At 33.6% G+C, this 23456-nt stretch overlaps 1 protein-coding gene across 2 annotated transcripts in view; it reads left to right on the top strand.

Annotated features, from left to right (window-relative positions):
* Positions 1–23456, top strand: part of JADE3 (jade family PHD finger 3) — a 187718-nt gene that overhangs the window by 131108 nt on the left and 33154 nt on the right. The window contains exons 5-7 of one of the 2 annotated variants that reach the window (XM_074300279.1): positions 6983–7140; positions 17172–17362; positions 23232–23443. In XM_074300279.1, coding sequence (XP_074156380.1) covers positions 6983–7140; positions 17172–17362; positions 23232–23443 — 561 coding nt within the window. The remainder of the gene's footprint in view (positions 1–6982; positions 7141–17171; positions 17363–23231; positions 23444–23456) is intronic. The other variant, XM_074300280.1, reaches the window with a different exon arrangement.

Below are 23456 nucleotides of genomic sequence, written 5' to 3'. Positions count from 1 at the left end.
GAAGATCCAACTCACTTCCAGTTGATCAATGATGGACAGAAACAACTACACCCAGAGAAGGAACACTGGGAAATGAATGTAAATTGTTAGCACTACTGTCTATCTACCCAGGTTACTTATACCTTCGGAATACAATACTTAATGTACAACAAGAAAATGGTTTTACACACATATATTGTATCTAGGGTTTACTGTAACACATGTAAAATGTATGGGATTGCCTGTCATTGGGGGGAGGAAGTGGGGGGGGGTAATTTGGAAAAATGAATACAAGGGATAATATTATTTAAAAATTACTCATGCATATATACTGTGAAAAAAAATTATAAATAAAAAAAAATTTTTTGATGCTCTACTGAGTCAAGGATCTCTGGTATTTTTCCTTTCATGATTTGTTTTGATTTCATCAAGATTAAAGAGATATCATAATTAATAAATATAATACATTTACAGTCCCCTCTTAAGTACTACTATACACAGCAAAATTTCAGTGTTTATGGTTAAAGTAGGCTGTAATTATTTTTAAATTAATTAATATAAGTAAGCATAAAATGAGTAAGTCATTTTAAATCTCTATCTCTTGCACCCCTTAAATTCATACAAGTCTTTCTAAAGCTTCCATTTCTGTACATCTCTTTTCAACATCTAACTCCTCTTTCCAGAATAGTTGAGTCACTTCATAATTACACCAAATTACTTTTGATGGAGTGTATACTTATAACCATTTCGACACTTGCTTTTCCCCTGTATTTTACATAAGGGCTAATACAGTAGGATAATACAGTGTGGAATCTTAGAGACATTTCAATTTACATTTCTAGTAGTGGTAGTGATAGTGATTGTAGTGGTGGTGATGGTAGTAGTAATAGTAGTAGTGATAATGGTAGTGGTGGTAGTAGTCATAGTCATCATCATCACAGCTTTGCTCGTAGTCCTATATAGTTATTGGAATAGTTTGGAGTTTAGAATATTTTTTGATGGCTGTTGATAGTGTGCTTTTTTTTTTCTTTTGAAACTACCTATTCATAGTCCTTGACCATTTATCTATTGGGGAATGGCTTTTATTCTTACAGATTTATATCAATTTCCTGGATTTTGGTGATATCAGACTTTTGTGAGAGATATTTGTTGCAAAATCCCCCCCCTCTCTTGTAACTTTTAATTTCATTGATTCTGAATTGTACAAAAAGTTTTTAAATTCACATTATGTTACAATTCATTTTATGTTTTATGATCATCTCTGTAAAAGATGATGGAATATAGAAGGGCCTGGCATGCTATGGTCTATGAGGTCATGAAGAGTTGGATGACTGAACAACAACAAAAGTACTGTATTTAGTTTAAAACCTGGAAGCTCTGGATTTGAATAGAATGTGTGTTACTTCCATTACAGCATTTCACGACACTCATATTTAATTTTGTATTCTTTCTATATTCTGATTTTCACAGATCTGGGCAGTTTTCTTTTATGATTTCTTAAATTTTGATATCCAGAGCTTTTTAATCATGATTTTCAGAGAGTCCAATGATTTTTAAATTATCTTTCCTTGATCCCCAGGTCATTTGTTTTTTTTTTTGTTGTTTTGTTTTTTAATTTTTTTTATTATATATATATATTTTTTTTTATAATATTATCCCTTGTATTCATTTTTCCAAATTACCCCCCCTCCCTCTATTCCCTCCCCCCGATGACAGGCAATCCCATACATTTTACATGTGTTACAATATAGTCTAGGTACAATACATGTGTGTGAATATCATTTTCTTGTTGCACAATAAACATTAGAATCCAAAGGTACATGCAACCTGGGCAGACAGATATTAGTGCTAACAATTTACATTCACTTCCCAGTGTTTCTTCTCTGGGTGTAGCTACCTCTGTCCATCATTGATCAACTGGAAGTGAGTTGGATCTTCTTTATGTTGAAGATTTCCACTTCCATCAGAATACATCCTCATACAGTATTGTTGTTGAAGTGTACAGTGATCTTCTGGTTCTGCTCATTTCACTCAGCATCAGTTGATTTAAGTCTCTCCAGGCCTCTCTGTATTCCTCCTGCTGGTCATTTGTTTTTAATAGCTACCTTATATGTTTGTTTTTTTCTGTCATAACCCTACTTTAAATTTTTTTTTATTTCACTGAATTTTTTATTACTATTCTCTCCATTCTTTATTTTAGGGAATTTCTTACTTGTGTAAAATGACATGCATTGTATTCTAATTTGTTTTTAGGGTCATAGGAACATTGATTTATAGATGAAAGGAAGCCATCAAATTTAACTCCCTTATTTTAGAGATACATAAACTAAATCTTTAGGAACTTTAATGGCTTGCTTAGAGTCATACAGCTAGTTATCATCCAAGATCCAGTCTCCAGGTTCAGTGCCCTATCCATGAAACCATCTATTTTTTCTTCAGAAGCACTAATTTAATTTTTTATTTCTTACTCTGTTTCTTCCAGGCATACTTGCAGTCCCTGTGGACTTTCAGGCTTTTCTTAATATATGATATTTCTTCGCTGCATTAGCCTTTTTCTATTAAGCATGACTTCAATCCCAGTTCCTGGGTGCAGACAGACTTTGTACCAAGATCAAGTTATGCCTTCTCTTGAAGTTTTGAATAAGTTGTCTAGGCCTTGACATTGTCTTCTCCTCCCCCCCCCCCCCCACAGAGTTGGTCTAGGCTCCATTCACTTATGCCTCAATCCCCAGCTTCTTTCTCCCATCATTCGGTGGCCCAAAGTAGGCACTGGCTTCAATCCTACCTCCCTAACTTAGTGATGACTTTTTATTTATTACCCTAAGATCTTTATTATAAATCAGAGATTACACTGGCTTTTATGTTTCTTCTTCAGCTCCTGTTGTAATTACCAAATATTAGAAATCATAATGGAATCAGGAACTCTTGGAGAACTTCCATTGTATATTGCCAGGATACTGTACCATCTCACTCTACCTTAGAGCCATTTTTTTTCTTCTGCCTTAGTATACTAGAGATTTTGATAGCTTTGGGGTCCCCATCTTCTTGTGCAGTGGAAATCTATTAGAGACTAGCTTTGTTCCCTGTTGTGTTTTTGAAAATTCAGGACAAGATCCCACTGATTCTGAGCCATGTTTAACATAGATCACATTTATTTATTGAGTCTCCTGACTAGACCCTATTTTAATTGCTTTCCAACTTCTAGCTATTTTCTTGTTCTGTCTTGGCTGGGATGGAGGAGCTTCCTGGTATTTCCTTTTACTTTATTGATTGCTGCTTCATCAAGTACTTTGTTTAATCTTTGCTGGGAAGCTTCTTAGAGGAACCAACTTTGGCTATAACCTTTTATGATTACGGGAAGTTCATATATGCCAGGATATTTCTACAAGAATTCATCAGGAAAGTTTGGTGAGCAGCAATTTCAGAAGACAACTAAAAACCATCCAACAAAGCTACTTACAAAAACATTGTTCTAAATTTAGGCTCCTACACAAGTGAGTTGTAGCCTTTTCCTTTCTAAAATTGTCTATAGTCATGTAGAGCACCACAAGCATAGCAAGAATCTTTGTAAAATGTGGCAGGTTTGCTGAGGCACAGGCTGTGGTGAGTGCAATCAATTCAGTAGCTTGAGCAGGGACTACATTTAGCAAAAAGCTACTTTCTAATATTTCATAGAAAGTGAGAATAGCATAACCAGAGCAGAAAGATCTGGTTCTGTCAAATCAAATCAAGTCAACTAAGGTTTATTAAACACTTTCTATGTGCCAGGAGCTATGCTTAGTGGTAAGGATAGGGGAAAAAAAACCAGAAACACAATCCCTTCTCTGAAAGAGGCCAAGGTCTCATGGGGGAGACAATTTGCAAACAGCTATGTACTATGGAATATATGTACTATGCAATTAGATAATTTATAAACAGGATAAATTGTAGACCATTTTAGAGGGAAGGCATTAAAGTTAAGGAAAAACCTAGAAAGGCCTTTGCATAAAATAGAATTTAAGCCAAAACTAAGAGAATCAGAGAAGCTGAGAAGCAAAAAGGGTATGATCATTCACCAAACAGAAAGGTCAGAGTTCTTCCATGGAATGTCATTCAGATCATTATCAGGTCTAGTTTCATGGTCACAGATGAAAAAAGATAGCTATTAGATTGCCCATTTGGAGAGGAAGAGTACAGGTAGGCAAGTACAATACATATGGTCTTTGTGGTATGACCTGCTATATCAGCACTATTTCATATCTAGCCTGAGACTTTGACTAGTGTAATCCTGGGCAAGTCACTTAAACCTCTGTTTGCCTCAGTTTGTTCAACTGTAAAATAATGATAATAGTAGTATTTAACTCACAGATTTTTGTGAGAATCAAAATATTTATAAGACACTTAGCACATTGTATTGCATATATTACACTATATAAATTCTTTCATTGTTGTTATAATAATTATTAGAGTATACTGGGGCTTGACTGGATTCAGTTAAATCCAACTGGCTAAACTATTAACATTTACCCTGCATTTTTTTGCCAGTTGATACTACAGGCAAGATGGAATTGGCTTGAGAATAGATAGATACTAACAGTCAAGGTGAGATCTCCAAAAGAGTTGTGAAAACAGGTTCTTTGTTTCCTGTTGGAATTTTAAGATAGATTCCATACAGAATATATTTGATTGTGCCACCTAGCTTATTTTAATGAAAATTTTTTAATTAACCAAATCTGCCTTTGTTTCTCTCCCATCTCTTCCACTCCTCTATCCTCCATTGAAAAGAAAGACAAAATCACTGTAACCAAAATGTGTAGTAAAAAAAAAAAAAATTCCTTTCATTGTCCATTCCACCTCGAATCCCACCCCCAAAATTATGTCTCAACATTTACTCTAAACCTATCAGATGGCTCAGCTTCAATTCAGCTCCTTTTTAAGATATATTCTACTCAATTTCATCTTTTTTTTTTTCCTTTTTTATAGTGAAACTCTTAACCACTACTTTTAGTTGACTCTAACCCGCTGCCTAGACAATTAATTTATTCCTAAATAAGTAGATTCATATATATTCTACAAGGAACCAAGAAATTATGAGGTGGAAAATACTACATTTTCCACTTATTTATTAGTTGGGGATCCTAAACAGATGGCTATGGGGTTAATAGTATTTCTGGGAAGTTATGGGATTTACAGTATACCTCAAAAGCACCTTGGTTTAACAAATCAACCAACCAAGTTGTAAACAATTGGATCTTAAGAATCTTCTTGATGAACCAGGCTCCCAGGAAATTTAATCTAAAATCCCTCTTAAAGACTTCCAAAGATCTTTCATCTTCTACTGGTTTGGAAAGTAGCAGGCCAGTGATATTGGCTTCTACAAGGTATTGAGGTCCAAGTCACAGAACTAAGAACTGTGGAAGAAATGAAACTTGACTCTTATTTTTATATCAAAATTCTTTCAGTCATTTTTTATTGATTAAATACAAGCAAGTGTGTTCCCAGAACTTATTGATCAAATGAGCAAACAGAATGTTCCTGTATGGATTAAGAAATCTGGATTTCAGCTTTGTTCATTAAATCATTATAGTGTAAAATGAAGAAGTAAATCAATGACAGCTCATTAGATTGCAGATGGATATAATTAACATCATAATAAGAGAGCTAATCTTAACTGTGCAATTTTCAGATTGTTTCATAATACAGTTTTGTGTCCTATTCATATAATAATAATCCATTTTAGAGAAAGAACAGTACACTGATAAATTATATCATGGGTAAATATCTGGTTATCAGTTTGGCCTGAAATGCTTTTAAATTTTCTTGTAGCCTTGATATTTGGCAAATTAAGTGAAAAGAACACTCAAAGGCTTTTTTGCTTCCACATGTAAAAAGGAGCAAAAGGTTCCTTCTGCTTTGGTGCACCTCAGAGGTCTGGAAGTGTCACTTATAGTTCCCATAATCCACAGTAGTATAAAGATCTGAGAGAGAGAAATTAAGGAAATGATCACTAGAATGAAAGCCCAGAAGTCTGTATTCTGTTTCTGTCATGGCTACCATCTAAATATCTATAAAACTTTGAACAAATAACTTAGACTAGATGATCTCTGAAGTCTCTTCCAGCTTTTATATTTGTTAACTCTGATTTTCATTTAAGAAGAAGCTCTACCATTTCTGGAACAGCTAGGTGGCACAGTAGATATAGTGCCAAGCCTGAAGTCAGAAAGACTCATCTTGTGAATTCAAACTAGCTTTAGACACTTGCTAGCTATAGGACCCTGGGCAAGTCACTTCACCCAATTTGTCTCAGTTTCCTCAGCTATAAAATAAGCTGGAGAAGAAATTGCTTCTCCAATATCTTCACCAAGAAAATTCCAAATAGATTCATGAAGATTAATAACAACTGAACAACAGCAACTAACGTTTCTACTTCTAGAGTCACTCTAGTTGCTAGGGAAGGCAAATTTATGCTGCCTTGTATCATCTTCTATTCAGCCTCTTGAAATTTCCTCAAAGAGCATGAAAGAAAATACTTGATATCTCGTTATTGCAAAGAGCATGTGCTACCTTAGATTGTTTTCTTAGTGTTTCATGTGTATCTTCTTTTACCTGTTAGACTTTACATTCCTTGTGAGCAGACTTCTTGTAAGTTTTATGCTTCTTTTATATTTTCTGTGATTCTAGTTCTAGACCCATTGCAAATATTATTAGATTTTTGCTGAAGAAATTTGAAAAAAGAATATCTAATCTTTTGGTACGAGTTCTCTCTCATGAAATAGGTTAAATTCTGGGTCCTTGGTTAAAAAAATTTTTTTAAGTTTTTTGTTGGTAGAAAAAAATTGAATTTAAAAAATTGTAAAGTGTAGAGGGGTTGCTAGTTATATATACCCTTTACTTTAAATGCTTTGCACAAAAAAAAAAAAAAATTGTTCATGGAGTATTTCTATGGAAGATACTAACTCATTCCTCATCATTTCCCTGAGGACATGATCGTTTTTCTCTTATATTGTTTGCTGTTTCATCATAGGTATTCCGGAAGGACCTCATCAGTGCCATGAAACTCCCAGATTCACATCATGTTAATCCTGATGAATATTACCTCTTTGCGGATACATGGAAAGAAGAATGGGAAAAGGGTGTTCAGGTACCAGCCAGTCCAGACACTATTCCACAGCCTTCTCTCAGGTATTTGCATGCTTGCACATTTAATTAGGGTATACCAGCTTTTGTGACTATCTAAGGGCACATTAATCTGAAAAAATTAAACTTTTTTGCCATTTTAAATAGTCCAAATTTCAGACTGATGAAATATAAGTTGAAATGTTTCTGTTTTTTCTAGAAATTATTTTTCTTTGAAATTAAAATCCATTCATACATTTACATTTTTAAACAACTCTTGAGGCAGCTAGGAGGCATAGTAGATAGAGCACTGGCTTTGAAGTCAAGAAGACCTGAGTTCAGATGCAACTTCAGATGCTTGCTGATAATGTGACCCTGAGCACTTGACATGATCTCTTTTTGCCTTAACCTCCTCAACTGTGAAATAACAACAGCACCTATCTTACAAGGTTATTGTAAGGATCAAATGAAATAATAGTTGTAAAGCTTTTAATATGGTTTCTGATACATTATAGGCACTGTATACATGTTTATTTCCTTTACTTCCCCCTTCTTAAGAGTGTTTATAGAATCTCAGCAAAAAAATGAATGTGATTTTTCTTGACAGTTAAGTTTCCGTATTACTCTTCCTTTATTATTTTATTTTTCCCTTGCTGTTGAAAAAAAAATCAAGACAAAACATTAAGAACTGTGTTGTAAAATGTACTTTTCCTATATAAAGTTCTAGAATTTTATGGAAGATTGTCATTTTTCTATCAGTTCTGTCTGAACCATGGTAGGTTCCTTGTAGCTTTGACCATAGGGATAAAAGTAGCAGTAGGTTAAGAATATGCAAAAAGGATAGTACTATAAATGGGAAAGTCATTAATTCTGTCTTTAAGGCCAAATCTAAGAGAATGAATGTAAACTTTATGTTTTGAACATCCTGATTTTCAAAATCACAAGCACAGTTGCTAGCTTGCCCAGCACATCATCATCACTTCATAAGAGCCAAACTGAACTGTGTAATTTTTCTTTCTTTTTTAGGCTTTAAAATGGTAGGATGTCACATGAAAGTTCCATTCAGATATTATAAGAGATAAAAAAAATTGGCTTTTGTGTCCTTGTTCAAATTTCCAGAACCTACAAATAATTGGAGTTAAATCTTTATGGAGTAATTCACAAAGCCAGTCTTATTTATTTAGGTTTATATTGTAAACTAATTCACAGCCTGAAACTTATCTGGAGACTGGTCTGAAACAGTTAGTTTTCCTTATTCTCAAGTAAATACTAAGTTTGAATTTGCCTACTGGCATTGTTATCAAAGAACTAGCAGTTATACACATGAAAGAATGCAGAGGTCCATTAAACAAGATTACCATTAGGTAAAACAAATAGTTTTCCTGCTAACATTCAGTACTTATGTAGTATAGTGGAGGTAACATCTTCACCTTAAGGGTTTTGAGACTAATTTCATACACTGTTGCTTCCACATTTAAGCTTCCTGATATTTTGAAGGTCTAGTTATATTTCACTGAGGTCATCATGTTGCATAATTGTATACTTGCAACTTCAATGGGTCATGTAAACATTTTTCCCCCTAATGTGTACCAATGCTTCCAAGAAAATGAAATTCTAATGTGTTTTTTTTTTCTCTGCACTACTAGGCTGTATTCCCAGGATCTCAATAATAAGCATAGTTTGTGTTGCCTGGGTTGTATGGAAGATGTGCAGGGATCAGGAAAGAAAACGTGTGTGTTCTTTACAGAAGTAGTATCTGTGTGGAGCCTAATAGAAACCTGGACTCGTGCCTAGGAATGAGAACTAAAAAGCCAGGATTTGGCTGGCAAAGAAGGGAAAGGCTCAGGGTGAAAGCAACTTTCCAATTAAAACAATACTTGTTTGGAGTAAACATCAGTGTAACTGTGGGGTCAGGAAAGGGAAGAAATTCTGGGTGCTGGCCAGAAGGCAACTGTAATAGCTATAGCCATTATTGAAGTAGTAAGAGGGGGAGAAATATAAGGTGAGCAAAAAGAACAAAACATAGGAATAAAAAGAGTTCCAACGGATGAGAAAAAGAGAGAGACAGAGACAAGTAGAAACACAGAAAAAAGAGAATATAAGAAAAGGAAGAGAGGAAGAGGATAGAGATAAAAACAAGAAAAAGAGGAGATAAAAAGCAAAGTGGGGTGCACAAATAAGTAGGCAAGAGGCTCAGGTGATAGGTTTGGGTGAAAGAATAAGTAAATAGATAAAATGGGTGAGAGAAAATGGAGGTGGAAGACTTCTAAAAGGGTTTAAGCATATTACCTTAAGTAAAGGTATAAAATCTATCCCATTGTAAGCACTTGAAAGTGTTTGGTTTTTAGAGAAGAATGAATACCTTAGGAAAAAAGAATTCTTCTGTCAGACAATTGCATTAGAAAATGTGATTCTCAGGTTATTATATGGATATTTCCTAAAGACATCCTGGTGTATATTGATAATCCCCTACTCAATGCACTTACAGCAGCATGATGAAATGAAGAAAGTGCTGGATTGGGGATCAGAAATCCTAGGAGTGATGGACAGAGCATTTAAATAGAGATCAGAAGACCTGAGTTTGATTCCCAGCTCTGGCAGTTATTAACTGAGTGATCCTGAAGAAAGTTTTTTAATTCAGATGCCATTCTGACAGTGTATAATTACTTAGACTGTGCTACATAACAAAAAATATTGGACCAGAAGACATGCATACATACACATGCATACATGCATACTACATGTGTAATGTGTGTATGTATATATGTATGTGTGTTTAGACATAAATATATCTGTGCTTAACTGTAGTCTGCTTGGGAGAGAAAGAAAGAGAAGAAAAAGAATAAACAAAACAAACTTTAAAAAATAAATTTAAAATTGTAGAAGGCAAATATTGTGTCTGTTTAAGTTGCTTTTATAATGTCATATAATTTAGTGATTTCTAAATAATTTAAATAATAACATGTCAAGTTCTAATGCACCTAAGGGAATTATATGCTAAGAAATTTATGGTTATTGGCAACTCCATGAGTAACATGCCTATATGCCCTGGGGATTCCTATAGATAGTAATAGTGCACTGATCCTAACATAGCACAGTTCCTATTATGTTGATCCATCTCTCGTACACATTATTAGATCCAGTAAAATGCAATTATTTACCAATATCTTTTATAAATATTCTTTCTTAAAATAACTCACTTCCTTCAATCCATCCTGTTCTATTAAAGAACTCCTATTTGTAAAGGTGTGCATCTAAAAAATAAATTACCCTTCCTTCCCAAAATAAGGATCTACATTTTTAGATATTTTTTTCTCTAAAACTTTGCTCATACTACAAAATGAGAGTTATCTTTTAAATAGTAAGGCATAATGATGTTTTTAATATAAAAAGCATATCTTTTAATTTTGAAAAAGAAAGATGTAAAGAGGATCTATTTAAAGTCCATTCCATTTTTTAAAATAGGAAAATAACATTCATCACTAGAGTGACTCCTTTAGTTTCCAGCTGTCAGTTAATCATCTAGTAGAGTCAGTTATTCAGAGCTTTAGACTAAAGAGAGCTACTTTAATATCTTTGCCCAAAACGACACAATGTTCACTTGAAGAATTTATTTCTTTTCATTTTTCTAGGAAGCATGGATCATTATGCATTTAAAACAAGATGACTTTCAATTTAAATTAATATAATTTGTTTTAAACATGGCTTGAAAAATATTTAATGAGGCAGGGTCAAAAGTAGTTGATTATAGTGATTGAAAAATAACAATGCAAACTAAAGAACAAGTGGAAACTGCACTGTTTTATTTTGATCTTCCCGAGTTAACCTAGAAATGCAAGTTTGAATTTGGACATTTCTTAGATGTGCTTTTCCTATGATTGTCTCATTTCTACTGGGAAAATATTTACAAAATTAAAATATGGTTAAAGGAGTGGTGATTGATAGCAAGTATGATACTTTTAGTATACTTTTAGTGATTTAGATTTAGATACTTTTAGTAATACTTTAGGAGTTGTGTAAAATGTCAGGAAAAGAATCCTTGTACTCTAATAGTGATACATTGTTGCTATTGCTGTTATTAGTAGTAGTCCTATTTTGGCTGTTCTTGTCCTGATTGGATTGAGACTGGATCAAAGTTTATAATATGCTTTTATAATACTTTCTAATTGTCATTGCACTTAAAGGGAAGTTTAGCATGCTTTAGTTTCATTTTTCAGGAAATAGTATCTGTTATTTTTAGTGAAGGAGAAGACTCTTTCATTCCATAACTTCCGTTTTGTGGCCCCATTACTTGTTGCTTCGCAAAAAGGTGTAGTAAATTTGAGTTTCTCTAGGAATTGAAACTTGATCTCATAAGACAAAGATAAGTCTGAGTAAGGGGAGAAAGTAAATAAAAGAACATATTCTGAAATAAATTCTCAGAAATTAGTTTGTATGTAGTTTTTTAAAAATAATTTTTATCTTAAAAGAATACTAGTCAAATTATATATTTACATAATTACACAGGAATATTGTGTAAAAATGATATTTTTATACTAGAAGAACTTTGTAATACTTAAAAATATGGAAATTTTAAGCTTTTTAAAAAAATTGTCCATAATGGAATTTGCATGGATGAATTATCCATAGATTTAGATAAAGCATAAATCATAGGATTATAATGCTTTCTTTCTGTTACCTTAACAGTTTTAAAAATAAATCTCAAAAAATTATATTTTGGTTAATATATGATTTCCATTAATATAAATGTAATCTCTATAGTTTATTTAAATCATATGTTTTCTACCACAAATTCTTTATTTATGTGGTAATCCTTATACTATAAGTCATGTTCCATATATCTCCAAAAGACAGATTTTGGAGGGCCCATGAATAGATTTTGGAAGGTCCATGAAAAGTGCCTTATGAAGAAGCTTATTTACTATTCTCTACCTGAAATTTTGCAAGTCCTTCAGTTATTATTAAAAAACAAACAAATAACATTCTGAGGAGTCAGTAAGCTTCACCAGATTAACAGAGAGATCTATGACCCCCCAAAAAAGTCAAGAACCTCTGCTTTTCCTGAACACTATGTTTCTCACTCTAATAAAGCCACCTTATTTTGTATCTCTTACTTAATTTAGTGAGTACACACACACACACACACAAACACACACACACACACACACACAGAATTATGGTGGCTCTTGTACTCTTTCATTCAATATTTTTTGAGTACCTTTTGTGTTCTGTCTATAACATTGTCTGCTTAATTGAGAAAACAGCTTAATTAACACTCCTTCCTACTTTACAGACTTTATTTTGACTCTCATTGATATTTAGAAAATTGACCAATAAATGATAGAAATAACCCATTTTCACTTTATTTATTTTATTTTCTAGAACTTGGTGTGATTTTATTGCTAAGCAGTATTAATTTTGTGGTTGATTTTTTTTTTGCAAAGGTAACAAATTATATTAAAATACATTTATCAAAATATATTTTAAATACATATTCATGACTTCCAGGTAAAGAACCTCCTGCTTTAAAGACTACATTCCCTCTTGTGTCTTTGAACAAAATATCTTTTTTTAAAATCATATTAATAGTACTTTATTTTTTACCAATTTCATGTAAAAACTATTTTCAACATTCAGTTTTTTTTTTCTTTTTTCTTTCCTTTTCTTTTTTTGCTGAGCCAATTGTGGTTAAATGACTTGCCCATGGTCACACAGCTAGGAAGTGTTAAGTGTCTGAGTCTAGATTTGAAGTCAGGCCTTCCTGACTTCAGGGCTGGTATTCTATCCACTGCACCACCTACCTGCCCCTCAGTATTCATTTTTTTTTTAAATTTTGAGTTCCAAATTTTCTCTTCTCCCTCTTTCTCAAGAGAACAAACAATCTGATATAGGTTATACATGTCTAAATAATCTGAAGTCGCAAATTTGGGGTACTACTTTCTGGCTTTGCCTTGAATTTTCAATTGCTACTCTACTAAAATTCTTATAGAAATAAACTTATTGTTTGTTAGTTATAGTTGGAAATAGATAACATGAAAGTATGTGATCTACATGGAGTCAGTATGACAAATACACATTGCTTAGTTTTTACTTGAAAATACTAATTAAAATCTAAGCAAGTTACTTGAAAGGTTGTTTCTTCATAAGATATAGGAACCAGAGATAATATTTTTAGGCTTTGTTCCTTATTTACCAACCTAGTCCCTAGAATATTGATGTAAAATGCATTAATTTTTTCAGGACTTGCTAAATTGAAAGTTTTCCCTCAATGGAGAAAAATAGTAACATTTCAGTAAGTCAGTCTTATAGGTGTGTGTGTGTGTGTGTGTGTGTGTGTGTGTGTGTGTGTGTACACATTACTGACATCATTAATATATCATCAGTGATAGAATTTACATAGTGCTTTCACATAGCTTTATGTGTGTTATCTCACTAGATCATCATGTTACCTTGTAAGTTACCTTGTAAGTGTTGTTATTAACTCTATTTTATAGATGAGAAAGAGGAGACTAAGAGGGTTTATACAGCAAACTTGTACACAAGTTTTATGCATAAGCTTATACAGCAGTTTATAAGAACCTGATTTGGCTTTCAAATTCTGGTCTTCCTGACTCAGTGTCCAACATTCTATCCATTGTATAACTCAGATCTGCTGATATGAAATTTGTGATTATACTATTTTGTATTGTACTTTATATTTACCAAATGTTTGGTGTATGTGATCTTATATGAGCTTCACAACTATTCTGTAAAAACATGTCCCTTTTTAAAGAAAAATAAATCCCTTTTAAAAGATGATTTGACTAAGTGAACCAGTAGCAGAACTGAGGGCCTGAACCAAGGTCTACTGTCTCCAAATCTATTGGTCTTTTCATGCAGAATTGATAATGATATACTTGGAAAGGACTGCTTAAAATTTAACTTTATATCGACTATGAAAAAAAGACCTTATAATTGTAGGTCAGTAGACATTGACAGTTATTCTTGTTCATTTTCCTGTCATGTCCAATTCCTCAACCCTATTGGGATTTTTGTGGCAAAGATACTGAAGTGATTTGCCATTTCCATCTTCAGCTCTTTTTACAGATGAGGAAATGGAAGTTTCCATTAATTGTGACTTACCCAGAGTCACATAGCTGCTAAGAGTCTGAAGCCAGATTTGAACTCAGGAAGATGAGCCTTCCTGACTTCCAGACTAGTGGTTTATCCCCTGTCCACCTAGCTACCCAAGATATATACTGGCATACCTCTGCTTCAAAACTGTAGCATTTCCCAATGAGAAAGTGCCAGAATGGATGACTGCTTATTTCTCCTTATTGTTTAAAATGCTATTGAAACACTGGAAGAGTAGTCAGCCAGTGAGAAATGTTGTATGGATGATAGGAGTGGGGAATACATCTCTGTGGGTTATTCTGTACTATTTTAAAAAATTATTTGTGATGAAGATTGCACATTCTCTGGTAGTAAAATATTCTGGTGTCTTTGGGAAGTGAGTCAGTGACATTAGTAAACTTAATGCTAACAACTCCTCCCTGTTTTTTCTTAACCACTTTACCTCACTTGCCTTTTCTTTGGCTGTTAGGAGTTGGAATAAGTGAGAGGAAAGCCTTGTTTGTTATAGGAATCTCATAGAGGAAAAATTATGGGATACTTAGTTTAAAACTTGGTTGTTGTTGGGTTTTTCTTTTTTGCTTCCTCTCTGCAATTTATTTTTAATAGTATTTTATTTTTCCAAATACATGCAAAGATAATTTTCAGCATTTATCTCTGCAAAATCTTGTATTCCAAATTATTTTCCCTCCTTCTTCCTTCCCCAAGACAACAAGCAAAAAGGTATATATATAAAGAGCTCCTAGCTGTGGAAATAAAGCTTATTGCTAATCATTTATGGAGAGCAGGAGCTGGCTACAGGCTCTTTACTCTCCATATTGGAAATCTCTTGTAATGAAATAAGAATAATTTATAATATCAACAAGAAGACTTATATTCCTCATCTCTATATTACTTTAGAGTTTACAAAGCACTTTCTTCATAGTAACCCTATGAAATAGAGTATAAGTATAATTATCTCACCTTTACAGAAAAGGAAACTGAGGCTCAAAGGTGTGAAATGATTTGCCCACATTCTCTTAATTGCCTAGTAAGTTTCAAAACCTGTATGATAAAATAGCATTGAAAGGGACCTCTGAGTCCTCTGGTTCAAAGTTTCTTAAACTGTGGGTTGTGACCCCATATGGTGTAGTGTAACTAAATATGGACAATAACAAAAGATTCCTGAATGATGAAATGATCAAATTATTGATCATCAACAATCAAAATGATAAAAAATGAATTCAAAATCTAATGCATAATGAATGAGATATTTCTGGCAGCATGTGTCTGTTTTGCATCACATGACTTCACCGCAGCCTTGGTTCTGAACACATAATGTGCACACTTATCAGAAACATCTTGGCTAAGATTCAAGATAGGGTCATATCAAATTTTTTCAGATGAAAATGGGTTGCAAGTAGAAAAAGTTTAAGAAGCTCTGCTCTAGTTCAACTTATATATAAACAAAAATTCCTTTATCTCCCAGAAAACATCTCCATGAAACAGAAAGACCCCTACATATGAAGTCTGAGGATCTAGGTTGAAATTCTAGCTTTGCCATTTATTTCCCTTGTGATTTTGAGCAAGTTGCTTTCTGAGCTTCACTTTCCACATCTGTAAAATGAAGGTTTTAGACTAGATAAATTATAAAACTTCTAGATCTAAATCTTTGTTCCTGTGATTAGCTAACATCCACTTGAAAATTAGCAGTAATGAGGTTGATATAATGAGTAATGAAGTAGCCTATTTTATTTTTGGACAGCCATCTTTGCTAGTAACTTTTTTCTTCTCTTGATTTGAAATCTTTCTATAGCTTCTGCCATTCAAACCTAGTACTAGATTTTTGGACACAGCAGAACAAGTCTAATCCCTCTTCCATATGACAGCACATCATGTATTTAAAGGGAGCTCTCTGATCCTCTTAACTGTACTTAATTTGTAAACTATATAAACATCAAGCAGTCAAGATGCATTTATTGAACGCTTTCCATGTGCCAAGCACAGTGCTACACTTGAAATAGCCTCAGCTGTTTTACCTGATCCTTGATATAATAAAGTTCTTTGTAGTCCTAGACATAACTCCACTTTATCGGTGTCCTTTCTAAAATATCATATTTAACACTAAACATATTACTTATTATAGATATAATCTTATTGGGGCAGTGCATAATTGTATATCATTTCTCTTGATCTTGACTACCTTTAGCTTAAACACTTCAATGGAGGGGTCTGATTTCCCCATTAAGTAGTTAACATCCACTTTGTTTTTTCTTTTTATATTGAAGCTTTTTATTTTCAAAACATATGCAAGGATAATTTTTTAACATTTACCCTTGCAAATACCTTGTGTTCCAGATTTTCCCTCTCTCTCCCCCACCCCCTCTCCAAGTAATCCAGTATATGTTAAACACGGTAAAAATATATGTAAATCAAATATAGGCATACATACACAGCAGTTATCTTGCTGCACAAGAAAAGTCTGATCAAAAAGGAAGAAAATCAGAAAGAAAATAAAATTAAGCAAACAACAACAAAAGAAGTGAAAATGATATGTTGTGATTCACACTCACTTCCCACAATCCTCTTTCTGAATGTAGATGGCTCTCATCATCATAAGATCATTGGAACTGGCCTATCATCCACTTTCAAGTTGTTCTTTTCTATCACACCTTTCCCACATATGAACATGACTCTTGAGTCACAGCAACTTTAGAACAGTACAGGCCATAATAGGAAACAATAATTCTTTTCACATGGTTAAGTTAAATTTTATCCTTCTACATGAGAATCAGAATGATGAGAATTTCAAAAACAAATTGCTTTCTAATGGAATACTGTCTGTTCTTGGAGAGGTAAAATGAAACCCTCACTGCATGCGTGTCCCTGACTGCTATATAACCTTTTGATAGCCTCTAATAGATAATTTGTTAGGACCATCTACAGTCAGTACATGTAACATTTTATTTGCTAAATCTCATTAATGCCATTCTGCTCATCATGTTTAGGGTGGTCTCAGAGAAGGTGAAAGAAGTACTGTTTATTCGACCCAGGAAGTACATCCATTGCTCCAGCCAGGAGCCCACAGAACCAGGTTACATTAATATCCTCGAGCTGGCGGAGTCAGTGTGTCGCTATGACTTGGATGACATGGACATTTTCTGGCTTCAAGAACTCAATGAGGAACTCAAAGAAATGGGTAAATGCATCTTATACAGAGTCCTAGCACTATTTAAAAAACAAACAAACCAGAAATACAAAGTTTTTATTCTGACTACACTGACCTTCATCTCTTTATTTGTAATATGGGTTGTATAAATGAGGAGAGAAAAACTAGCAGCGAGACTTTCTGAGAAGCAGTTAAGCTGGAAGTCTCTTTAACTGAAGAGATTGTTTCAGTTTTATGCCTAAGTGTAGAACTTCTACTCAAATACTTAATCAACTCCCTAAATTAAGTATTACGGCAGAAGACACAGGTGAAATAGCTAAATCAGTGATTATCAGTCTTGGCTGTAAAGAATTTTCATCCTCTCTGCTTTACCGCACCCTCTCAGAGAGAGAGAGAGAGAGAATGAATGAATGTGTATGTGTGTCCTGAGACATTTGGATTCAAGTAATTTGCCTAAAGTCACACAGTTAGGAAGTGTTAATTGTCTTAGTTCGGATTTGAACTCAGGTCCTCCTGACTTCAGGGCTGGTGCTCTATCCACTGTTCTATCCATCTAGCTGCCCCTATTTTATTTTTGACTGATGACTTTTTAAAGATGATATGACTTTTTGTCTAAATTAAAGGGTTAAGTGCCTAACACAGTTACCTTTTTAAATGCACCCGTAATAATTCACTTTTTTAAAGCTCACAAATTCAATTAATATGATAAAAGATTTTAATTTGGGGATTGTAAAAGAAGTAAGTCAACTTATATACTAACCCTGCCTTTCACTAGGGTGGAGAAAGTCCTAAGATGCATTTGAGATAGGCATTTAGATAGAAGGTTTTATAGACTGACATGAAAAGGAAAAATCATGATATGAGAGGATAATCAGTGGGGGCACACTAGTATTAGTAAATGGTTTTTATTAATAAGGATAAAGACTGGATTATGATTTTACTGGCATAAGAAACTCCCTGGTGAGACTATTCTTTCTATCAACCCAGGTCAATTCTTTCTCTTCAACTTACAATTTTGAGAAGTTAAGTGATTTATGCAGGGTCACAAAGCCAATAGCTGTTAGAGGTGAGACAGGAATCCAGCTCAGCCTCCAGGCCAGTTCTATATCTACTCTGTCACACTGTCTCTTCTTTGATAACTTCATTCTTTATTTATAACTTCACTGTAGTTCTGGCCTTAGCATGATTTTACTTTATAAAAAGGTTCCCTCTCATACTTTAGTAACTGAAGTAAGATACCATCAGTGAAGTTCAAAATAGCACAATCCTTATACCAGATCCTACTCTCTAGTTAATAATAGCATATTGGGGTTATAGGATGCTTAAGATTTATAGGAATTCAGAACAGTTCCGATGGGAACCCATTAAAGACTTAATAGATAATTCCTAGGAGGTCACAGAGAGCTTCAGTAACTTGACCAGAATCACATAGCTAGGCATAGATAGAAATTGCATCCAGGACTTTCTGACCTCAAGCCCAACATTCTCTATGTGCTATATCTGATTGCCTCTGAAAATGTCATAAATATTAAAAAATACAAATTTGAATTTTGCTGTGTAATTTAGACTCAGAATTAGAAAGCCAGAATTTTCAGTAATTATATATGAAAAGTTTTTAAATGTGTAATTTACCTCATATACCAAAAAGAAAATATAAATAAGGTCTACTTAATTTCCACTTCAGAGTTAGGAATTTTTTTGAGGGAAGGAGCCCTTATAAGTGATATGAACATGAAAAGAATAGTTTATGTGGAATTCTGAAGTTGTTTAGAATGTTATGTGCTATATGCTAAGTATCACACTAAAGTAAAATTGTTTTAGATCTTCATGTTCTTGTTGTTTGAGAATGAATCCTAAGTTTAGAATATGTTAGAGTAAATACACATATACTCCCACATGCTCATTAACTTTGTTAACAAAGAAAAATTTGTAGTCTTCAAAAACATCTGCAGTGTGAAATTTAACATCTGGATTAGTGTGTATAAAGATAAGAACAAACAACAAAGGTGTTTCGGAGGCAAATGGGATCTATAAAGAAAAACTAATGTCATTATTGGCATTTAAACTTTTATGAATGATTTTTTTTTATTTTTAGCATATTGGGTCAAAAGATAATAATCCTTAAAGAAAGGCAGCAGGGGGAGAACAGAAAACTGACCTCAGAATCAAGAAGACTTGATTTCAAGTGCTACCTGACACCTACTGAACTTTGAGGTTCTGACCAAGTCACTAAAGCTCTCAGGCATCTCTCGAAGACTATAAATTGCAGAATAGTTGCTGATAACAGATTTACATTGGTAGCAGGGGTTTTATGTTTATTCCCTGAGAATGTCCTACACAGATGAAATTTTAAAAATTTGACTTAAGGGTAAGGAAGGATCAGCTAATGATTTTGCAAGTTCTTCTGATTACTTGTTAATATGTTTCATAAAATTTGATTTGCTATAGATTCTTATTTTAAAATATTGGAGTTTGAAAGCAATTATCAGAATAATTTTTTAAATTGTGTAGTCCACAACTGGGCATGTCAGAATGTAGTAGTATAGACAGATAACTGTCTCAAACAGTATTTTCATTGTATTTTCCTAAGTTATGCTTATGGGAAAAAAATTGTCCAAAATCCATATTTATCCCTGCACTAAAGATTTCTGATGATTAAAATATGCTAAATTATAAATTTCAGTGATATACTTTCAAAGGAGATAGGGTATCATAAGGGAAATAATGGCTTTAGATGTGAATCAGAATGGTTGAAATCTAGACTAATATTTCTTCCAGAAAGATCTTTATGATCCTCTAGTTCAGTCCTTCCGTTTTACAAATGAGAAAACTGTCACCTAGAGAAGTAAAATGACTTGTCCTTCGTTACACAGACAGATATTGGCAGATGTGGTTCAAACCATACTTCCTGACTCCTAGTCTTTCCCCTTCTTAGTCAAGTAATCTTTCCACTTCGTTGTGCTAATTTACACTTCTTAATTTTGTATGTCAAGCAGCTAGCTGTTTGTACTTCTTCTATTTAGGGGCAACCCCCCTCATAAATTGCCCATCTCAAGTAACATCTCTATTACATTTAACCAAGCACTAGTCTAAAAGCCCGACTTCTTGCTGTGCCTTCAGTCAGTCCCTGAAAATTGGGTGAGCACCCCCTGCTGTCCATTTTGAATATTTGCTGTTCACTTGAATAAACCATATACCGCTTAAGCTTTTACAAATAGTTCCGTGGTTTAACAGTCTCATTTACGGCAAATGAATGTCAAGTTGCTTCCCCTAAGTCTGGACTACAAAGAAAAAGGGGAAAAAGAATTAAAAAAAAACCTTTTTGTTCAATATTTAAGTCTACAAAATCATGTCCTCTTAGTTACTCTATTCCTTCAGTTTCTGGGGTTTGGAGAATATCTTTTTCTTCTGCCACCTTCCAACCCCACAGGCTCCAGTTCTAATCAATTATCCTCTCTCTTTCATGGATTGTACTAAGGGATTCAGTACTTTTCCATTGTTCTCTTCCTCAGGATGGTCTTCTTAAGTAGATCTTTCACTGTAGGTTAGGGAATTACTGGAGAGGACAGATCCAGCCCTTCTTTCTGTCTCCCAGAATGTCACTAGATTTTTTTTTTTTTTTTTTTTTGTTCCCTAGCCAGCATTTATATCCTTTTCTTGCCCCTTCTTCTAGCAATACTCCTTTTATTTTAATGTCTTTAAGGGCATCCTCTATGACATTTTCCTCTCATGAATATGGGATTTTTTTATATATTCCAAGAGCCTCAAAAAATTTTAGTTAGAGCAGTAATGACCTTTAGGTCTTTCATAACCAAAAACTCATGTTCTCATTAGATCAGCTTTAAAATCAAGAATGTAAATTTTTCAAGTATAGAGAACTGAAATACATTTTTGTCATATTGGACACACATTTTTCCACCAAAATTGGAATTAGGTCAATTAAATACTAGTTAAATGAGAACTTAACACTGAAAACTTACAACATGAAGTAGGCAGACAAAACATACAGAAAGGGTGCTGTACAGAGGTATGATGCACAAGAAAAAAAAAGACAAACACAGAATGCTCATCAAAAATGAAGATTACAGTTTGTAGTACAAATAACCTAGCAAGACTGGATAGAGTAATAAAGTGACCTCTCTCTGGATTTTCTTGGATTGTTCTTGCTGCGCTCTTGGATACACACAAAAATGAGAGAGACTTTGAGTCTTCCAACTCTTAGAAAAGAGGGGAAAGGTGGAAAGAGAAAGAGGAAGGCAAGGAAGAGAGACCAAAAAAAAGAGTGGAGAAGTGGAGGGAGAGGGTGTTAGTCTTTTTCTCCCACTCACAAGTCTGTATATAGAGATTGCATGGAATTGTATGAAAGAGCAAACAAGTGCCCTGAGCTCCTCTCCAAAACAGAAACCAACCCTCTCAAAATCTCCTTTAAACTTGCCAAAAAGAGAGAGAGAAGTCAAACACTGCCTACGCCTTTCATTTTCTATATATTTTTAAAATTGTAAAATATGTAGCTATGATTATCATTCCCTACTTTCCAGTATTAGAAATGTATTTGAAATATTATTTGCATTATATTCATTCTCTATCTTCTCTGTTTGTCTTTCTATCCTTCTTTCTCCCTTTCCCCCTCTCTTTCTTCCTCCCTCTCTCTTCCTCCTCTTCCTCCTCTTCCCACTTCCCTGTTTCCACCTCTTCCCCCCCACTCTGGTATTAGAGTAAAAATGATTTCTTCTCTGAATACTCAAGTTAGAAAACTTCACAAAAGATCATGAAGGTATCTTGGGATTCTTCAAGTATAACATGAATGTATTGTGGAAAATGGAGAAGAAATACAAGACCAGAAGGACATTTTATAAACTGCATTCTACTGTGTTTTCACCTAAGAATTTCACACTGACTTTGCATAGTTTTGTTTGTTCTAATTCCTTTTAATCCTGTTTTGATTCGGGGTATAGTTTGGTGACAGGATTATCATTTCATGTATTATACCTCCAGGCTGTTTCAGGTACATTTTGGTTAGTCAGCCAGGTAGGTTGATATCCCTTTAAAAGGATCCAGGGTCTGAAGAAAAATTCTGTCTTGACCTTTTTGAAACAACTTGATCCTTCTCAAAGCTCCTACATTTCTTCTTGAGATTTATTTTAATATTAATAATCATTTAATATTAAATTTAATTAATATTATTTTATTTATTTATTTTTATTTAATATTGATTTATATAATATAATATATATCAGCTATAATTAATATTAAATATTAATATTTTATTTCATTTTTGTTTCATTAGTTATATTTGTATCCTTAGCACCTAGCATTTCAATGCCTCTGATGCCTTGTACAACCACTTAATAAAATACTTGTTAATTGTTTTTTTTTTTTTTGACTAACATGTCTTTCATGTGTGCTCTAATAAGCAATATAGCAGAAGTTCCAATTCATAAAACAGATGAGTACTTCTGATGGGAGGATCCTAGAGTATCAGAGATGTTAAAAATTGTCTATTTCAACCTTACCATTTTCTCAGTGAAGAAATAACCTCTCCAGAGTTTAAAAGACTTACTTAAAGTTATGTGGTAATGTATCTATAGTCTCTGGTCTCTGTAAAGACAAATTTTAATCTTTATGGTCAGAATTTTGGTTACTTTGTAATATATCTTCCATATATAATTGTTGGTACCTACCTTCTGCAATTTTGTTTTTTCCTGAAGTCCTATTTTCTTAGTCAATTAATCTTCATGGAGAACGCATGTGTGTGTATGTATTAAAGAACATTAACAAAAGCTTTTTTGAAATATTATTTGAAAAAATGCTTTATACCTTTCCCCACATGCTCAGTTCCAGGCACACAGTAAGTACTTACATGCCTGCTGTTTGATTGGCTGATTATATTTCTGTGCAGGGTGTGGTACAGTTGATGAAAACACTATGGAAAAGACCGTAGAAGTCTTGGAACGACAGTGCCATGAAAACATGAACCATGCTATTGAAACAGAAGAAGGGTTGGGCATAGAGTATGATGAAGATGTCATCTGTGATGTATGCCGTTCTCCAGACAGTGAAGAAGGGAATGATATGGTGTTCTGTGATAAGTGTAACATCTGTGTTCATCAGGTTAGTGAGATCA

Source organism: Sminthopsis crassicaudata, chromosome 3 (genome assembly GCF_048593235.1).
Source record: "Sminthopsis crassicaudata isolate SCR6 chromosome 3, ASM4859323v1, whole genome shotgun sequence".
In the NCBI taxonomy this organism is placed as follows: domain Eukaryota; kingdom Metazoa; phylum Chordata; class Mammalia; order Dasyuromorphia; family Dasyuridae; genus Sminthopsis; species Sminthopsis crassicaudata.
Note: the sequence above shows the minus strand (reverse complement) of the source record. Positions and strands in the feature narration are given on the sequence as shown.